The 17,613-nt window shown below is 40.1% G+C and overlaps 3 protein-coding genes across 12 annotated transcripts in view; 2 read left to right on the top strand and 1 right to left on the bottom strand.

The window, feature by feature from the left end:
* Positions 1 to 3,566, bottom strand: part of samd10a (sterile alpha motif domain containing 10a) — a 42,418-nt gene extending 38,852 nt beyond the window's left edge. For 3 of the 5 annotated variants that reach the window (XM_079360295.1, XM_079360299.1, XM_079360297.1), the window contains exons 1-2: positions 3,438 to 3,566; positions 2,142 to 2,204 (exon numbers count right to left, since the gene is read on the bottom strand). The gene's annotated coding sequence lies outside the window, so the exon portion shown is untranslated. Of the gene's footprint in view, positions 1 to 709; positions 789 to 2,057; positions 2,076 to 2,141; positions 2,205 to 3,437 lie in introns of those variants that run through there. The other 2 variants (XM_079360296.1, XM_079360298.1) reach the window with 2 other exon arrangements.
* On the top strand, positions 3,248 to 11,256 carry rad21l1 (RAD21 cohesin complex component like 1). Of its 4 annotated transcripts, none has more exons than XM_079360279.1 (14): positions 3,248 to 3,385; positions 4,165 to 4,333; positions 4,432 to 4,561; positions 5,425 to 5,524; positions 5,727 to 5,830; positions 6,262 to 6,375; positions 7,549 to 7,650; positions 7,739 to 7,837; positions 8,010 to 8,239; positions 8,842 to 8,923; positions 9,021 to 9,163; positions 9,250 to 9,360; positions 9,629 to 9,703; positions 9,966 to 11,256. In XM_079360279.1, the coding sequence occupies exons 2-14, from the start codon at positions 4,187 to 4,189 to the stop codon at positions 10,140 to 10,142; spliced, it is 1,614 nt and encodes a 537-aa protein (XP_079216405.1). In that variant the 5' UTR covers positions 3,248 to 3,385; positions 4,165 to 4,186; the 3' UTR covers positions 10,143 to 11,256. The 4 variants fall into 4 exon arrangements, with proteins under 4 accessions (XP_079216405.1, XP_079216406.1, XP_079216407.1 ...); XM_079360280.1 differs by lacking the exon at positions 3,248 to 3,385 and adding an exon at positions 3,768 to 3,856 and having other exon boundaries at positions 5,730 to 5,830; XM_079360281.1 differs by lacking the exon at positions 3,248 to 3,385 and adding an exon at positions 3,768 to 3,856 and having other exon boundaries at positions 6,262 to 6,369.
* A 310-nt stretch (positions 11,257 to 11,566) lies between these two features.
* On the top strand, positions 11,567 to 17,297 carry snpha (syntaphilin a). Of its 3 annotated transcripts, XM_079360286.1 has the most exons (6): positions 11,567 to 11,722; positions 13,474 to 13,669; positions 13,811 to 13,929; positions 14,033 to 14,164; positions 14,969 to 15,118; positions 15,305 to 17,297. In XM_079360286.1, the coding sequence occupies exons 3-6, from the start codon at positions 13,883 to 13,885 to the stop codon at positions 16,560 to 16,562; spliced, it is 1,587 nt and encodes a 528-aa protein (XP_079216412.1). In that variant the 5' UTR covers positions 11,567 to 11,722; positions 13,474 to 13,669; positions 13,811 to 13,882; the 3' UTR covers positions 16,563 to 17,297. The 3 variants fall into 3 exon arrangements, with proteins under 3 accessions (XP_079216412.1, XP_079216410.1, XP_079216411.1); XM_079360284.1 differs by lacking the exon at positions 13,474 to 13,669; XM_079360285.1 differs by lacking the exon at positions 13,474 to 13,669 and having other exon boundaries at positions 13,744 to 13,929.
* Positions 17,298 to 17,613: the final 316 nt, after the last annotated feature.

The following is a 17,613-nucleotide window of genomic DNA, read 5'->3' as shown; positions in this document are numbered from 1 at the left end:
CTTGTTGTATTATGATATTTATGTGCAATTAATGTTAAAACAATGACCAAAATTACAGACTCTTTGGATTTAAGTCATTTCTAGTATTAACCATGTCGAAACTTACACACGTATAAGAGACAAAAAAAACAACAGCACTTTGCTATCATGAATGCCTCCTTCCTTTTTTAAATGTGGTGCTGTGCTGTGTTGCTTCATGTATACCAAATAGTTAAAAAAAAACAGTTTGATATGACTATTGAAACCTATTCTTGTGCAGCCTTATTTAATAATGAAATAAAAGAAATTAAAACATGGAAGAAATGTTGTTGCCTGATTTTCTCGAGCGATGGATAAAAAGCTTGGACTCAACAATCCGTTAATTTAATCTTATTAAGTTTAAAGAAATAATCTGGATGTGCTCGAGTCTCGTGTCATAGCATTACAGACATGTCAGGATGAAAATGTTTAATGTGGAAAAATCATTGGGGAAATTGGGAATGCAAATGATGTCACATTACAGTAATTGAACTTTTTACTTTTAAGATTTCCAACATGTTTTATGATCTACAAAAAATAATTTAAAAAAGGTCTATGTGACTTGAGTTTAATTATCTGGAATAAAGTGTTGCTTTGAAGACATAAATCATTAACTGTTGGGCACACTGGGTTGAAATTCACTGCTGAATTTATTTTCTTCAAAGGTTGGTGTTCAAATTATTGGAAGCACCTTGGTGTGGTCTCTGCTTAAAATTCCTTGATTGGTGTGCATCACTTCCAGCTGTGCAAGACCAATCTTCCCCTTTCTCCTTAAAAAATAAACAAAAAAAGCTACATTTAAAAAAAGTATAAGATGGAAGTGTTTTTAAAAAAATCAAACCAGGAACAAAAGCTATCACATAAAATAGCTGCAAAATTAACTAAATAAAAACATGCATCATGTACTTCTTCTCGTCTACATGAAGAGACACATTATACTTCTTTTAGAACGACAACATTCATTACCTTAAACAAAAATGATCTTAACAGTTAATGAGATGTTTGAATAGATTTGACTACCTTCATCTGAGAGCAATGTTTATGGGAGTCATAATGCAGCTCATTTAAAGGACTGCTACACTTCAGTTTCCGTGCCACCTTATCATATCTTTGTTTTCCCACTGAGGCAGCTTTTTTTAAAAGGGGTGTTTGTGAGCACACTGACCAAAATCATGATGACAGCAAAGCCACAGCTGGGGGGTTCACAACCCTTTGAACACAATACATGTGCATCCAAAGCTCAAATAAGAAAGCAGAGTCAGTTTTAACTTTAATTTAACTGAACTGGAATAAACTGAAAATAAAAACCATAACAAAAAAAAAAAAACAACAGCAGGGAGCCTGAGAAAAGATGCATATTCAGCTCTGCTATAGATGCACTGTCATTTGTGTTTTCTTTCGAGTGCAAAAAAAGGTCTTAAGAGAGCTAAAGAGGATGGAAAAACAACATACAGCAGCCAGAGGAGGAAGTAAAGGAAGAGTTACTTATATGGCACACTACATTTAGAGAATCTGACAGATTAACGGTACAGTGGCATCCATTCAGTAGTTGAGTATCTTTGAAAACCCATTACACAATTATTTACCCCTGCCAATTTGTTTGTTTTTTTATTCTTGTCAATTCTGTGTTAAATTCTTCATGTTGGACTGTGTTAGCTTCTTTTCAAAAGGCAAACTGAAATGAAAGGTTTACACGATTAAAACCCTATTGCCCAATTCACTGTCTCTCTATAACAAATGGAGTGAAAGTTTACCCAGCACAGAATTCAAATATACAACTGATTCAACAAGGACTGAATGCAAAAAGGCAATGACTGTGAATCAATGCATTTAAAGATCCAAAACGTTTTACATTACATTATCATCCTTCTACGATTTCCCTCATCACTCACTCACCATTGTTTTGTTCTGTAATTTTGCATGAAACTATGTATATATTTAGTCTCTCTCTTGAAATCCAGGCCGTGCATTGCAATACCAGCTGTTTATTATTCAGCCATGTGACCAAAGGCCCGGAGTTAATGCAAACACAAACCTACTTTGGCATGTGTAATCTTTGCCCTCTTGTGTGTTACAGAGAGATGATGTCTCTGCTTCAATTTATTTTGTTGGGTTTGTCTTACTTCTCTGCCGGCATGTCTTCAAGTCTTCTGACGGGTTCACCTTGACATCAGGCCGACACCATCCTGTAGTAATCAGAGTAGACCGTTATGATTGCACTGAGCTAAATTATTAAACAGATAATAATCTTAACATTTTCTTATTTTACAAAATTACCACAAAGAACCAGAGGGTATGTATGCAGCAAGGACCTTGAGTTCACATACGGTAGTTTAGAGCTGACACCAAGAGGTAGAAAAGTAAGCAGCCGTTATTTTGATTCCCTTTTTGTATAACAAATTAAATTCAACTTCTCCAAATCTTGAAATAACTTTTTTTCTTTAAGTCAAATGGCAAGCTTCACGTAATCACTATTTCTTAAAGATAACTAATTGGTATTGTTTACTACAGCAGTTACATATGGATCACATTTAAGAGTTGAAGGCTTGACAAAATATCTGCTATTCTCTGCCCTCATTTAATATTTCCCATTTAGTACATTGCATGATACAAACTATGTTATTTTAGACTCAACTTTGCAACTGGCTGTTTACATGTAAACAGGACCAGACAGATCACAGGTGAATTAATACTGGATAAAGATCTCCAGATAAAACATTACAGGGATTGTTTCCTAAATTTCCATGGTGTTTTTTTTTTTTTTTTTTTATGTGGCTTCTGTGCATCCAAAAAGTCTCAGTCTCTCAAAGACTATGAGCTTGTGGCCTGACGCCCTCTAGTGCATACAAATGGAAAGATCAGGAACCGCAATTATCAATGTTAGATGACTGTTTAGTCCTAAAGTTATTTGTATGAATTATTAATAAAAACAAATAAGATACATCTAGAAACAGAATATTCCATATTTAAAATCTATTGCTGAGGGGTGTTTTGTAACTTCAAATTAGGCCTAGTTCCTTTTAATGTACTATTGTTTTACTGTAATATTTAAATTGTATACGCGTTTTTACTTTTTTTACTTCTATATTTCACAGGGCCAAATCCACTTTTCTTTTAAACAAATTTCAAATACTTTAAAATATGCACTTCGGGTTTACAGTCATAAACTGTACAGGTCCTATGTGGTCCATCAAAACACTTAACCCACTATTCGTGGTTGCCATAGTTACAACCGCTATTGAAAACAGGATGTAGCGTTTTAAAACAAAGCCTTTCACTTAAATGTCAAACATAAACAACATTTCATGTCAGTAAACAAACAGTTATAACTGTGACAACCACGGCTGAACTAGGCTGGAGGTGACAGGTAAGCATCTTGAAAAGCAACGCCTGCTAGCTTAGAAATTAGTAGCATTTACCTGTTTTTCCTCATTATTGAACAGTATTTGTAGTTCTTCTCGATATTTGACATGCGCCATTAATAGCCTACGATAGTTGAGGATTTGGGTCGGTTATCAAGTCTCACAGGACGGAACAGACATTTTGCCAACCAATTTTGTAGCAAGTTTCGACTGTTAGTGAGCACAGGTACCCCTGACCAGGGAATGACGTCAGCGGAGATTTGCATAATTGATTTTTTTTTATTAGTATTATGATTATTATTGCCTGATATCTACATGCCTGTCGCAATAAACTTAATTTCACTCAGTATGTCACCCACGGTAGTTTTCTGTTTTTTTGTTTTTCTGTGTGGCGGAAATCTTTGTTTGGTTCAGCGCGAGGTGAATGTGCGCGCGCCGATGCAGTACTGTCAAAACGCGCCACTTTTAAAATTAAGGTAGGCTATTAAACTGAGGTAGGGCTACCTTGTTTATAATTAGTAATGTATTTCATTTTAATACTTAAAGTGTTCACTCTATTGAAAAATAAGTAGTCGTGATATTATGCTCTGTCTGAGATACTGTTTGCCATGGCAACGAGCTAACCGTCAGTCACCTGTTAGCAAGCCTAACGAGCTAGTTGACCTTGTGCCTAATACTTTTGGTTGAATCTAAATTGGCTGCCAAACAATGACACCATCTGAACAGCTAAAGTGGATGCATGGTTATGGGAGCTGTCAATATACCTTGTTTGTGTTTGTCACAGGTGACAGCTTTCTCCCTTCGACATGTTGTTCTACACCCAACTTTTCACGTCAAAGCGGGGGCCGCTGGCCAAGATTTGGTTAGCAGCACACTGGGAGAGGAAACTCACAAAGGCCCATGTATTTGAATGCAATTTGGAGACAACCATCGAAGATATAATTTCTCCAAAGGTAGGTCTAAATACATCCTTGAAACACGGTAGTTCTGTGAATTACTACACCAGCTTTGAATTCAGTCTGAGATGTCATGTTTTGTGTGATCTATGTAGATGAAAATTGGTTTGAGGACATCTGGTCATCTGCTTATTGGTGTGGTCAGGATCTACTCCAGGAAAGCAAAGTATCTCCTTGCAGACTGCAATGAAGCTCTGGTTAAAATTAAGATCGCATTCAGGCCAGGTAAAACATCTTTGTTTGTGAATGAGCTGTATGTTCACAACCGACTTGCTTAACTGTATAGATGTTAAAAAAAAATCAAATAAAATAGCGGAAGGAAACTTTTGCCAAACAAAACCGTTAATTGAAAGGGACAATAAACGTATACATAAAGTTTGCATGTTTTAAGTTCATGTTAAGTGGTTCTCCTGTATAAATTGGGCCAAAACCTGGACTCAGCAATCTGATACAAGCTTAGGGTCACAAGGGATGCTGAGTGCCATCTAGTATCACATACCTGAGATTCTTATGTGCAACCAGCTTAAAGTGAGTCTAAAAGAGCAGTCCTGCAATAAGTCCTTGCTTCTTGCAGGTTTTAATTGTCCCTGTTTGTTGAAAAATATTCAGGTTTTTATTGAGGCTTGTGTTGTTAGTGCTGTTTGGTTGTATATTGTACTGGAATGTGATGTCTGTAATTTTCCTCTCCCTATTCATCATAATGAGGAGAGGCTAAATAACAGAGCACCAGCAGAGGGGGACATAAGCATAAGATGCTCAATGCAAAAATGTATGAACGATATCACACAGACTGAACTAGCTCACAGCACAGAGACTGAGTGCAGACACGCACACGCGTTTACACAAAAAGGAACTAGGAGGTTATGTAGTTACCATCTTAACAACTGTGTATGATCCCGAAGACTTAATCTCAATATTTATTTATACACCTGATATTTCTGGTGACAGGCCTGTGACAGAACTCTGCTTGTAATTTATTTTTCTACACATTTACTAGAATACATATTAACTAATACCACTTGGCACTGATATACTTCAAAATGTTGTACCTGTTTGTATTTTTACCTCTCCCTTTCTCAAAACCCCAGGTCAGACAGATATGCCCGTGGAGGGGCTTGAGGCCACGATAAAAGCAATTACATTGATTGAAGATTTCACAGCTTTTGATGCCCAGCTGCCCGCTCCAAGGTACAAAGTACTCAAAGTCTCAAAATTAAGTTTACATGCTTTAATAAGGTTCATTACTGATCTGTCGTTATATTTTATTGTTCTGGGACTATAACTTCCCCTTCTGTTTACAATTGAATCATCCATCCTCTGTGTCTTTCAGTCAAACAAATAGTTATTCAGTCTGTTTCAAAATTATGTTCTCTTCCTGCTGGGGCACCAGCAGCATAGATGTCGTCGACCACTTTTCCCTGAACCAGAGTCGAACAGAAGAAATTACTCTAAAAGAGGATTTTGGAAGTGGCTTTCTGAACTTGGTAGACTTTGGTGAGGCAAACATTAATTTGTTTTGACATTAAAATTACATACAAATAATAATTTCATTACAGGGAGAAAACTCGAAGTAATTGTGTATTTTTGGACAATTCTCCCAAAAAGAAGAAAGTCAACATTACATTACACTTACAAATGTTTTTATGTAGACAAAGCCGGGTTTATCTTAACCTTTGTTTGCCATAGTGCTCCATTGTTGTTATTCGTAACCTTTTCTTTATGTCAACAGCAATGATTCATGTGTTTGAGGTTAAGATGTGCAGACAGAGAAATAAGTCTGAATGCATTTAGAGATGGAATGGTATATTTTCAGGGAATTTGTGCACAATATCACATGCTTCCCTTTAAAACATGTTTTCTGTGCCAAGCTAAATACTTACTACTTTTTTTTTTTTTCTCCTCACTTTGTGTGCCTTCATGTGTAGGAGACGAAGCCCAAATCCACAAGAATGGGCTGCTGGATATGAGCTTTCAGAGCCTGGTTCATCAGGAGGATGCTTTTGGGGATGAAGATAGAGTGTTTGACCTTCTTGGTAATGGTAGTTCAAGATGTTGCCTAAAAATGACATTTACCGTACAGCTAACCCAAAACAAACTGCTGTTTGGTGACACCTCCAGCGGCACACCTAACCACGCTGCCCTTGCGTTCGCATGAAAGAGTTATCAATTTGAACGCACCATAATTATGTAAGCGCAATCGGTGGACAACATTTTTTTTGCAACAGCTGCAATTAGCTGTGGGCTGCATTGTTGTGTTAGTAGGCTAATGTTAGCACACATTAGTTAGCTATTAGGTTCATGTTGCACATAAATTGACACGCAATGACATAGAAATAAAGACACAAACATGACATCCAATAAGCAGTGAGTACGCTTAGTTGTTCTTCTTTTCTCTGGACCTGGACTAAAACAGCTTTATGCCCGTCCTGTCCATGTAAACATGATTTAAACACCGCTTTATTGAAGTGTAAAATGTCACACATTCTTCCTTTGAGAACTTCATGCAATGAAAATCTTTGTATTTTTTACTTCCCTAACTGGAATTTAAAGTGTGCCAAATGAGGAATGCATTGTATCAGACGATAATTAACATTTCAGAAAAGTAAACAGTACAATACATAAATCTTCTTAAAACTCATGCAGAATGTTTGAACAAGCTAAGCTAGATTTATGGTTTATTGCTACAATGTTTGCCATAATTGTATTTACATACAAAAAAAAGTTACCCATCTGAGACTTGGACACCAAAAGCCACTTAAACATATAAAGTAACTTGCCCCAGTTTCCCAGAAGTGTTTTCAGTTTGTCGGGAAGCTTAAGAGCAATGTTCTGCTCCAGCTGTGAAATATTTGACCTAACAACTTGAATTGGTTTTCATAAATGCACCATTCAGTCTGGTCTCTGTGGGGCTCGACAGGCTCATTTTGGGGGTAGGAAGCAAAAATTCAACACTGACTCAACATCCCACAAAGGACCAGTGTTTATGACAGAGTTTTTTCAGAGATTCAGCCTCTCAATTTTGACAAAAAGAATAAAAAGTGTTTGACACACAGGAGCTCTGATACCCAGTAGTGAATTCTCCGTACATTCAGAAACGTCTCCCTTCCTCTGCTCTAAAGCTCAGCCTAAATTATATAAATGATCATTCTTTTGATGCCTTTTTAGTATCAAATTTGAAAATGATGATTTTTTCATATTTAATGGGCCTGTAGATTTCCTGGCAAACCCCAGTGATCCTGCTGAGTCCACCGACTTGATCCCAGAAGAACCTCAAAATGAAAATCCAGAGATCCCTGCACTCAGTCGTCAGCAAGGTACAAGTCTGTTGTGTTTTATTCATTAAGAGAGAACATTTGCATTAAGCCATACTCAAAGACAACTCCTTTTTCTTCTTTTTTTCAGATTCTCAGCAGATGGAGGTTGAGACCCCAACACTGAATGAGACCACCCTGCTGCCTAATGCAGAGACAGCCTTTGCCCTTGATCCTGTGGCAATCACTCGTAGGATCGAATGACTTTTAAACTGTAGAAATGTTGCTACTACAGCTGAAGTCACCCACTTAATACTACAGCTGTCATAAACCGTATAAATTTCAAAGAGAACCAAAAATACTAAAAAATGAAAGGGTCAGCCTGCGATTATATCAAAGTCTTTATCTCTATCTCTTTTCAGCAAACTCATCGAGGAAGAGGGGGAAGAGGAAACGCAAGTTGGTGGTAGACCAGTCGAAAGAGCTGACGAGTGAATTTATGAGAGTGCAGCTCTCTGACTATTCAGATCTGCTCACCCCGCTGGACATGGCCCCGCCTACTCGGCAGCTCACGCAGTGGAAGGAAAGCGGAGCAGCAACTAAACTTTTAACACAGCCATGTTCCAGCATAGCAGCTCCCCAGATAAAGGAGGTAAAAAGAGCAACACATTGTTTATTTTTTACAGAGTAAAAACAAAAGACTGACATGCACATGCAGAGTCACACTGAAGCGGGACTCAAGAGTTTTGAATACAAGCTTAAATCCTGAATTTTGTCCCATGTTCACAGTGCTTAACACTATAGCATCAACATCATTTCTCTGGCACAGTGTGAATCGGCAGTGACAGGCTGCTTTGAACGCTGCAGGGAGATCGTCTGTTTTTGTCACATCCCATCAGGCAGCACTTTCATGTGATGGATGCTTTTGTCAATAATGTAGTCGAGGACGTAAAACTGACATGCTCGACTTCAGTTGAAAACACCTTAAAAAGTATGGCTTCATATTTAGTTTAGCTAACAGTGTGAAGCTGACCAGTATGCTTCAGATCATAAACTATATTTGTTGTACTGCAAAAACAGATTTCAATAAACTCAGCTATTTTGCGTCACAGGGAAGAACTACAAAGGCAGATACATACATGACTACCATTTCACCATATGGTTTGGGGCCAATACATTGTGCCATTCAAACACCACTAATCATAAGTAAGCATGTAAGTCATTGCTGCAATAATATATTACTTTCCTTCTCAGCTCTTTGCCAAGAGTGTTTTCCGGGTGAAACTTTCCAGTGTGTGTGAGGAGGCTGAGGTTGTGCGTCAGGATGGACAAGGATGTAGGAACTCACTTTCTGTGCACTTGATTCTCTATCTTCTGTTCTGCCTGCTCACGTCTTTTTGTCACAAAGCAATCTGCATTATTTTGCGGTACAGCTCAGAGGGACATCAGTGTCCTCACAGAAAGCATCAGTGTCGTAGATTCATCAATGGATCCTGAACAAGCACACAACACTGAGCTGAAGGCCCTCGCTCAAATGTGTGACAGCTACAGTGAGAGACACGCAGAGCATGCACAAGTAAGCATTAGCATGTCGGGTGAAGATGCAGTATGAACATTAGATGTCTCGTATTTTTTTTATCTGTGGTTTATAATCTTTGCCAGGATGAAAACAGGTTCGAGTTCACTCAGCCAGAACTTCCATCGGAAGACTCCATGTTTGTCCATCCATCCTTAATGCAGCAGGAGACTCAGACAACTTCTGTCCTTACTCAGGTGCTTGTGAACACACACACACACACATACAGTCACAAATAGAAGCAGATCAGGGAATTATTCTGTGTTGGACTTCACATTTCATCCACCTCATTCTTGGAACAAAATTAAACTAATAGTGGATGTTTTATCTCCAAGAATAAGAGGTACAGTGGGTGAGCTTCATTCTGTCAGTGTTTGCCAGATGGACTGTATTAATTTCCCATGCTGCCTTGGAGATGTGCCTGGCATCACTGACTGAAATATTGTCCCTTTTTCTATTCTGCAGTCTATGTTGGACAGCCAGGACTTTGAGGAGAGGAAGGTTACCAAGCGTGTAGAGAAGCTACTCAGCACTCTCAAAGTAAGGAGCTAAAAATACATGTTCATGTGATAATGACACAAAAACCGACCAGATTATCTTCCATTTATTTGTTTTAAATGTTTAAAACGTGCATGTTCATCGTACAGGATTGTTGTCTGCAGGTGAGGCTCTATTCCCAACTCTGTTGGATAACTGATAAACATCTATACTCGCAGTGGACAGGGATTAAAAAACAGGAGGGCTCGACAGGATTAGAGACGATGACGGAGAAGATTTATTTGTGTGTGTGTTTGTGTTGCAGGGCAAAACCGACACCACGTTCAGTCTGAAGGCACTCTGTGAAGGTGGAAGTCGCTGGAAAGCTGCAACTACTTTCTTCTGCTTCCTGGCCCTGAAGAAACAAAATGCCCTTCACCTGCACCAGAGCGCACCATATGAGGATATCTTCGCCACACATGGGCCAAAGTTCTATGATTAGACGAAGAAAATAGAAAATATTTTTTAAAACGACAACTTCAGCTCAGTGGCAGTTGTTGTTCTACTGACAAGTAGCACATGGTTTTGTGCCTCTGTCCGTCTAAGAGTTGAATTGAATTCACTTAGACTTCTCTGTAAATAGTAAAATAACTTAAAAGGAACTATCTCAATTTTTGTTCATGTCATGCACATTGGTATGTTTTGTATGTGTCCCTTAACGTGTATTTTGTTTGTTCTTGACACTTTTCATTTGTGGGACGTATAAATGAAGCACTCTGTTTTGTCTAAACTTCGCTGTCAGACTGGTTTTAGTCTCTTATGTTAAACAGTCGCTGATACCAGATTTTAGTTGAACTCTAAGCATATTAAGACTACGTATTGTTAATTCTTAATGTTATTATGTTCTTTCAGGAGTTACATTGCCTGTGCATTCAGTTAGCGTTTTGTTCAACTTTCTCTCTATTTATTGTAAATGTTTTTACAACCAAAAAATTATCACTTAAACTCTTTTAACAAAGAGGGAAATGCCAGGAAGACATTTTATTATAAGAAAGTGTTAATACGGGTATTAATAACTTCTGCATTACAAAGTTGTTTTAAATGTCAATTGAAATATCTGGTGCTTATTTTAAATCTAACCAAATTAATATTAATAGTTTATTTGAGTTACTGTAGTTGGGATGTGACGGCTCAAGTGTTCTTCTGTTGTTCTCATGGTCTGAATATTAGGTCAACTGTTCTTCAGTTCAGCACTGAGCTGTTTGTTCAAACTAATGCACTCACCAGAGCAACATTATCCAGTGTTAATCTTATTTATCTTTATCAGCCTAAAACGTGAACATATTTCTAATCCATTTTATTCTGTGCTCAGCGTAGGCCTCCTACTCTTTTTGTATCTGTGCTTCATTCGTGATAGTAGGTACAGTAATTGCACCTTATTCAGACTATATGTTCAAAAGGAAACACTTGGCAGGATGTTTGGACATCCCCATTTTGTACTTGTTCTTGGAGTTCATTATGTGAAAAGTCTGACAATTGAAGAGTTTAAACCATCCCGGGTTTTTTTTCCTTTTCTAAAAATTTAATTATTGCTTATATTAAAACTTGTAAACGTGTGTGAAGTTTTATTTATTTTTATTTTAAAAGAACAAAGTTTGCTCTTGCTGTTCCTTTGCACAGTCATCCATCATATGAGGTGTGGACATGGTGTACCAGTCCAGCTGGACCCCATCACTGAACCTCCTGTCAGTGAAAGAACACACAGGCGTCTCTAAATAAGATCTAGTGTAACCCTGTCCATGTAAACACCGTCAATAAACGCTAATGTGCAGTTAAAGTCCTGCCACATGAAGCATTATTGTATCATTAGTATCCCCTACTGTCTCTTTAAGAAGCAGCGATGCAGCAGACGCAGTTGCCTCATTTCATCGCCGGGCTTCATGGCTGCAGGATGGACTCTCATCATCAGCAGCATCATCAGCATCTCTTCCTCCTGCTGCCACCGGGGACTCTTCATTTTCCAGCAAGTGTGGCGGGAACAGAGGCTCTTCTGCGATGCACAACTTCCCCTCTGCAGAAATGGTAGAGTTTCATCCATCGCTGTTATTGTAGGCTTTGTCGGTGTTTTGCGCGCCTGTAGCTCCAGGTATTTGTTTGCAGATTCACGGAGCCGGTGTTACACTTGTTAAGTAACCGTATGTAGGACACAGCTGGGACTGATTGTGTTAGTCAGCTGTTTGTTAAGGAAGACGTAACACGGGCTGCGTCTTTTCTTTATGGAAAGTACCTGCTGGATGTCCTGTTTGGGGACGTCTCTGCTCTGTACTCTGCTGGGGGGAAAAAATGATACGACTTTTTTTTTGTGTTTTTTTTTTTTTGTTGTTGTTCTGCTGTAATCATCAGCTCACCAGATGCAGCCTTCTTATCTAACACTGCTTCACTGTAGGCGACAGATGTGTGCCAGATTTAATACCACAATGCTTATTCAAGGACAAAGTGCCACATCCCCACACAGTATGACCAGATATATTTACTCTGAAAGATCCCACTGAATTAGTCATTTTAACGTGTATAGCTGCAATTTCAACCTCCTCCAGTGTGCAGCTCGCCTCCACAGTAAACACCGATCCTCACACTTACGTAAGCTGATTGCGTATTTCTCACCAATAACGTGCTTGCCACTTGTTGCGCAGACTGAAGAGAGGGAGGTGAGATTTCCTGTCTCTATCTCATTGTCCTAGAATTTATATATAGGACCTAACTGATATTCGTTGAGACTGATTTTCATCATCAGCACAGTGGTAGAGGTCTGATGATGCATCTGCAGCCTCCACAGAGATTTATCTTGGAGCTGCAGGTACATTTTAGGACAGATCAGCAGGTTCCCACCAGAGCTGCAGGAAGAAAGGCTGTTTTAGAAGAAAAATGGGAACAAATTGTCCTTTTTAATGTTTTGCTGGGAAACAGAAGTGAGCTGGCCGGGTTGTGTAACATTGTCGCCTGGTTTTTCAGAAATCTGTCTCTTGAGAGAGAGCCTCCACTGAGGTCACTGAGTTCATGTCCTCCTTTTTTAGCCGGATTTAATTTCTAAAGTAAAACATCCGATAAAAGCAGTTTATATTTTACACAAATGTCAGTATTACGACTTTGATTTGTTACTTTTTCACATCAACAAAATGTAAATAATTAAATGTTATGGGCTGGCTATCTAAACATGTTCTCACCATTTTCTCTTCTAAAAATATGTCCAATCTGTCCAACTCCAGTTTGACCAAATATTATAAAAAAAACAAAGTCCAAATTTGAAAATAGAAAAAAAAAAATCTGGAGGAAGAATAATTGATACAATTAGATATATATTTTATAAAGCCTTTAAAACCTACTAACAGATGTGGTTTATAGTTTGGTTCTATTGTTAGTTTTAAACAAGCTTTGAAGTAAAGGGTGATTCTTCTTTATTCCAGAAAGTTTCAAAAAGGCTTCGACACGTCTGTGAGTTTAATTTTGTTGAGAATATAACACACAGAAATGACCAGTGAATCTCGTTACTAAAAAGATGGGGCTAGAGGTTAGTTCAACTACACTGAGGTTGTAGTCCTCGACTCATCGGTCACAGGTTCGGCTCCTGACCTCATGTCTGCTCCACACTCTCCTCCCCACATTCCCTGTCTGTCTTTAGCTGTCCTTTCAACAAAAGGCAAAGAAGACCCAAAATAATCTTTGGGAATGACCACATCTGACTACATGTAGTCTCCTAGCCACCAAACGTCACATTTCTTAGTGTCTGTCCTTTGCCCTCAGTGTATGTGACAGTTTATCACGTTTTTCTGCAGCTCTGCAGACAGAGGACACAGCTCAGAGAGCGGCAGCTGCACTGGCTGTGAACTCACTGTGTCCCCTTTGTGTCAGCACAGAAAGGAGGCTTTATTTGCTGCTGGCCTAGACTTTTTTATTAATTAGAGTGTGATTATTGTCAGTGACTTCCAGTAAAGAAGCACATAATGAGGAGGAGCAGTGTGCAACAAATTGGTAGGGAAAACATTGCTTTACTGTGTTGAACATTTTGGATTAATTTGTTTTATTTGTAATGTTTTTTGTTGTAGATTGTTTTTGAGCAGATCTGCTGATTCACCTGACTGTTACAAATGTTTATATGACGGATTGTTACAGTCCAGTTGTGAGGGTTCCTAGCGACCCTCTGTAGAGACAGCAGTGGACAGGTTGGAGGTCCCTCGCACATCAATGTCTCTCACTCCGAGTCGAAAGCCTAGCTCCTCAGGTCAGCGCAGGTAATGTTGTTTTCGTCTAACCACTTCATTTTTAAGCATTTTTATATTGCAAAATATAGTGTTTTCCAAACAGTGATTTTTTTTTTTTATCTCTTCTTCGAAGGCGTTCAGTGGAGACCAATGTAGGCAGTGGGCGTTGTTCCCACAGTGACACATCCAGCACTCACACCTACCCTGGTCGGGTTAGGACAGCAGATGGCAGTCCCACAGCCCGGACGTATCCAAGTACACCCAGGTAACATTAGCATAGAAACACTCCACTTGTGTCCTCCTTCATAAAACCTAAAGCCATTTCAGTGAGTAGGAGGAGGAGGAAGACAGGCTATAACATTAAGTATGAATGTGACTGAGTGAACAGAGTTGGCCATGTGATAGACTGTGACCTCTCCTTGGGCGTTAAAACATCTGGGATCGACTCCAGCAGCTTGTCTGCTTGTCTCATTCACCCCCACTGAATGTTTATAAGTTAGGATGGACAAAATGAAAAATAGTTTTCAGTCTAATGCAATCCCTTTAAGCAACACCACAACATACAGCCGATGAAAAAGCTGAGAGATCCCTAACATAACATCGACAAAAAAAAAGTTCATTTGACCAATGATTTCCAGCCAAGCTTTTTGTGACTGATCTCATCCAGATAATCGTTATTTATGTTCATTGGAATGAATGTGAGGAAAAAATCAATAAAGCATTTATGAGTAATGTAAGAGTAGAAATGCAGGCGCGCCAGTGGCTTAATGGTTGGTTTGTGCAGGCCCATGTGCAGAGGCTATGGTCCTTAGGACAGACGGCCCAGGTTCTAATCAGACCTGTGGGCACTGTCAAACATCATCTTCTTCTCTCTCTCTCTCTCTCTCTCTCTCCCTGATTTCTGGCTCTATCGACTGGCCTATCTCTCTGTAAAAGGCAAAAAAAGGCACAAAATGTCATCTTTAAAGAGTATCCATCCATCATGTTTTGTGTTTGGAATGAAATAGGTAATCTGTCTGGTTTACATTTACTTCTTTAACACCTGTTTCATATCTGTGTGTTCCTTCAGGCGTCAGGCAAAGCACACAACGTGCAGCGACAACCATGGGATCAGGCCTCCAACCCCGGAGCAGTACCTCACTCCTCTGCAGCAGAAGGAGGTGTGTATACGACACCTACGAGCTAGGCTGAGGGACAACGTGGAGAGACTGCAAACCAGGTGCGTCCTTCTAACGGTCCAGCTCTGGTTTTTGTTAGTTTTTACAGATTTTGCTGTAAATGGTGAGTAGTGATGTTTGGTGGTGTTATTTCTTACATACCAAAGTTTCTTATATGTATTTAGCCGGAGTTTTATTTGCTTCCATGCATCAATGATGCAATTGACTTTTGTTTTATTCCTTTTCAGAGACTGTGAAATAGACGACTTGAGGACACAGCTTTACAGGATGCAGGAGGACTGGATTGAGGAGGAGTGTCACCGGGTGGAGGCTCAGTTGGCCCTTAAAGAAGCTCGCAAGGAGATCCAGCATCTTCATGAGGTGATGGAGTCAGTGCGGTCCAACCTGGGCGTCCGTGAACAAGACCCTCATGACCCCAAGCCTTACTCAGGGTGTCACGGAGCTCGACCGGGGGGAAGGTCTCGCTCCTGTGGGTGTTCCCCCGCTAGCACTTTGAGCCGCAGCACCACCCACACCCGCATGAGCAGTGAGGCTCTGCAGTTGGAACGCAGCCCAAATGCTCCTGAGTCCAGCAGAGTGTCTCGCCCAGCAGGACAGACACACCTGCTCCTGGAAGCGGCGCTCCTGTCAGAGCCGCTTCCACAGCAGGGACACATCCGGGGCCCCCCCACTGTGCCACGCTCTGCCACTTTTGAAAGACTCTGCAGCGGGGGGGCAGTGTTACCAGTCTCACACTCCTGTCACTCTCTCAGTAGCAGCTGCAAGTGCAGCGGCCACTCCTACCTACCCCATCATCACCTGTTCCTGCACTTACCTCAGGAAGAGCCCCCGCAAACAGCTGCAGCCACTGCTATGCCTGTTTCTGATCCGATCCCCACTCCGAGTCCTGCAGCTGAGAGGAAACCTGAGGTGCGCTCTCAGGCCTGCAGCCCCACCATGACCTGGCTTTGTGAGGAAACTGCAGCAGAAGAAGAGCTGAGCATCATTTCTCTTCCCACAGCAGCAATCACCCCATCAGAAATACAGCCAATCCCATCATCTCTACCTGCTGCTTCCTCAGCTGAGCATCGATACAGCATTGAGCCTCTTCCACCTGACCCACCAGAGGATGACAAAAAGAAGCCAGCAGAGCCCCACACCTGTCAGCCCCACCCTGCAGATCCAATACCTTTGCAGCAGGAAGCTGCAGTGCTACAGATGGACGAGAACAATACAGATGAAACTGAAGGCTCAGATGAGGACATTCCTCCCCCTCAGCTCTGCCACTGGAGCCGATACTTCCTTGTAGACCTGCTGGCATTGGCAATGCCAGTGGTCCCAACGATGGCTTGGTTGTGTCGGGGAGCCCAACGGGAAGTCATGCCTGTATATCACATCGGCTCCCTGCTGAGAGGGTGCTGCGCCGTGGCACTCCACTCGCTCCGCCGCCGAGGTGCAGGCAGGGGATGCAGGCCTGCCAGCATGAATGGAACCACATCAATATAAGTCTTTCTGCTCCATCTGACATTAAGAATACAACTCCCAAAGTCTGCAGGCACCGCCACTACAATGCTAATCTTCCTTTATTACAAGTCCGCCTTTGCCATGTGTTTAATAACTCCTCTTAAAAGATTTTTGAGATTTTACATTCCTCCCTTGTGATTTTGTGATCATGCCTTGCCTCAGAGTGAGATTAGTTGTACATTATTAAACACTTTCATTACTGAAGTAAAGTTTACTGCTTCTGCCTGCAGTTTAAGTGGTTTTCTCTGTATTGGAATTTGCATGTAGCCCGCGGTTTGATCGGATTCTCTTGCTTGAACTAAAAAGTCCCTTTTTGGATTCAGATGAGCCGTCCTCTAGGCAAAGAAACACAAGACACCATGTCATAAGAGGAAATGGATAGGGACAGTCTTATTCCCTTTTTTCATTCTCACATGTTTTTAAGTGTGAAAATAGAATGGTTGAGACATGAGAGTGATTATATTTCACGTGGAGACGAAGATCTATAAACCAGAAAGATAAAATAAAGTCTATACTTGAAGGACTTTCAGAAATTGTTAATAAAGAGCAGAGTGAATGTAGGCAGCATAAATGATTTATTTTGGTCTTTCATTTCCCTCCATGAACAGACTGAATATGAAATAAGCAGAGCATGTGCATCAAATCTGGTACTCAGGTGCAGAACAAACAGATCTTGGATCTTTTTGCCAATAAACTTAACATGGGAGTGTAAATCTGCACAGACTCTGTGTCTTTTATCCTTCAGGACATTATTAAAGAAGCTTGCAGAAGCAGTTTAGTTTGCAGTTATTAATGCAGATTAATACAGATTTTGCTGAGATCATGAGTTATTTGTTTTGTCATCTAAAGAAAAAAAACTTTGATATTTTCAGAAAATTAGACAATTAACTTGTGATCTGAAGAGTCAAGAAGTTTATTTCTCCAGAAATGATCTCCATCTGACTCGTTTTATTCAATATTAACATGAACTTAAATCAACGTTGATTCAAAGGCTTTTTGTGTCCACTTCAATGACTCGATGTTACCACAACTA

The sequence above is a fragment of the Symphodus melops genome (assembly GCF_947650265.1).
Source record: "Symphodus melops genome assembly, chromosome: 13".
Classification (NCBI taxonomy): domain Eukaryota; kingdom Metazoa; phylum Chordata; class Actinopteri; order Labriformes; family Labridae; genus Symphodus; species Symphodus melops.
The sequence above is the reverse complement of the archived record's forward strand: the minus strand, read 5'-3'. Positions and strand labels throughout refer to the sequence as shown.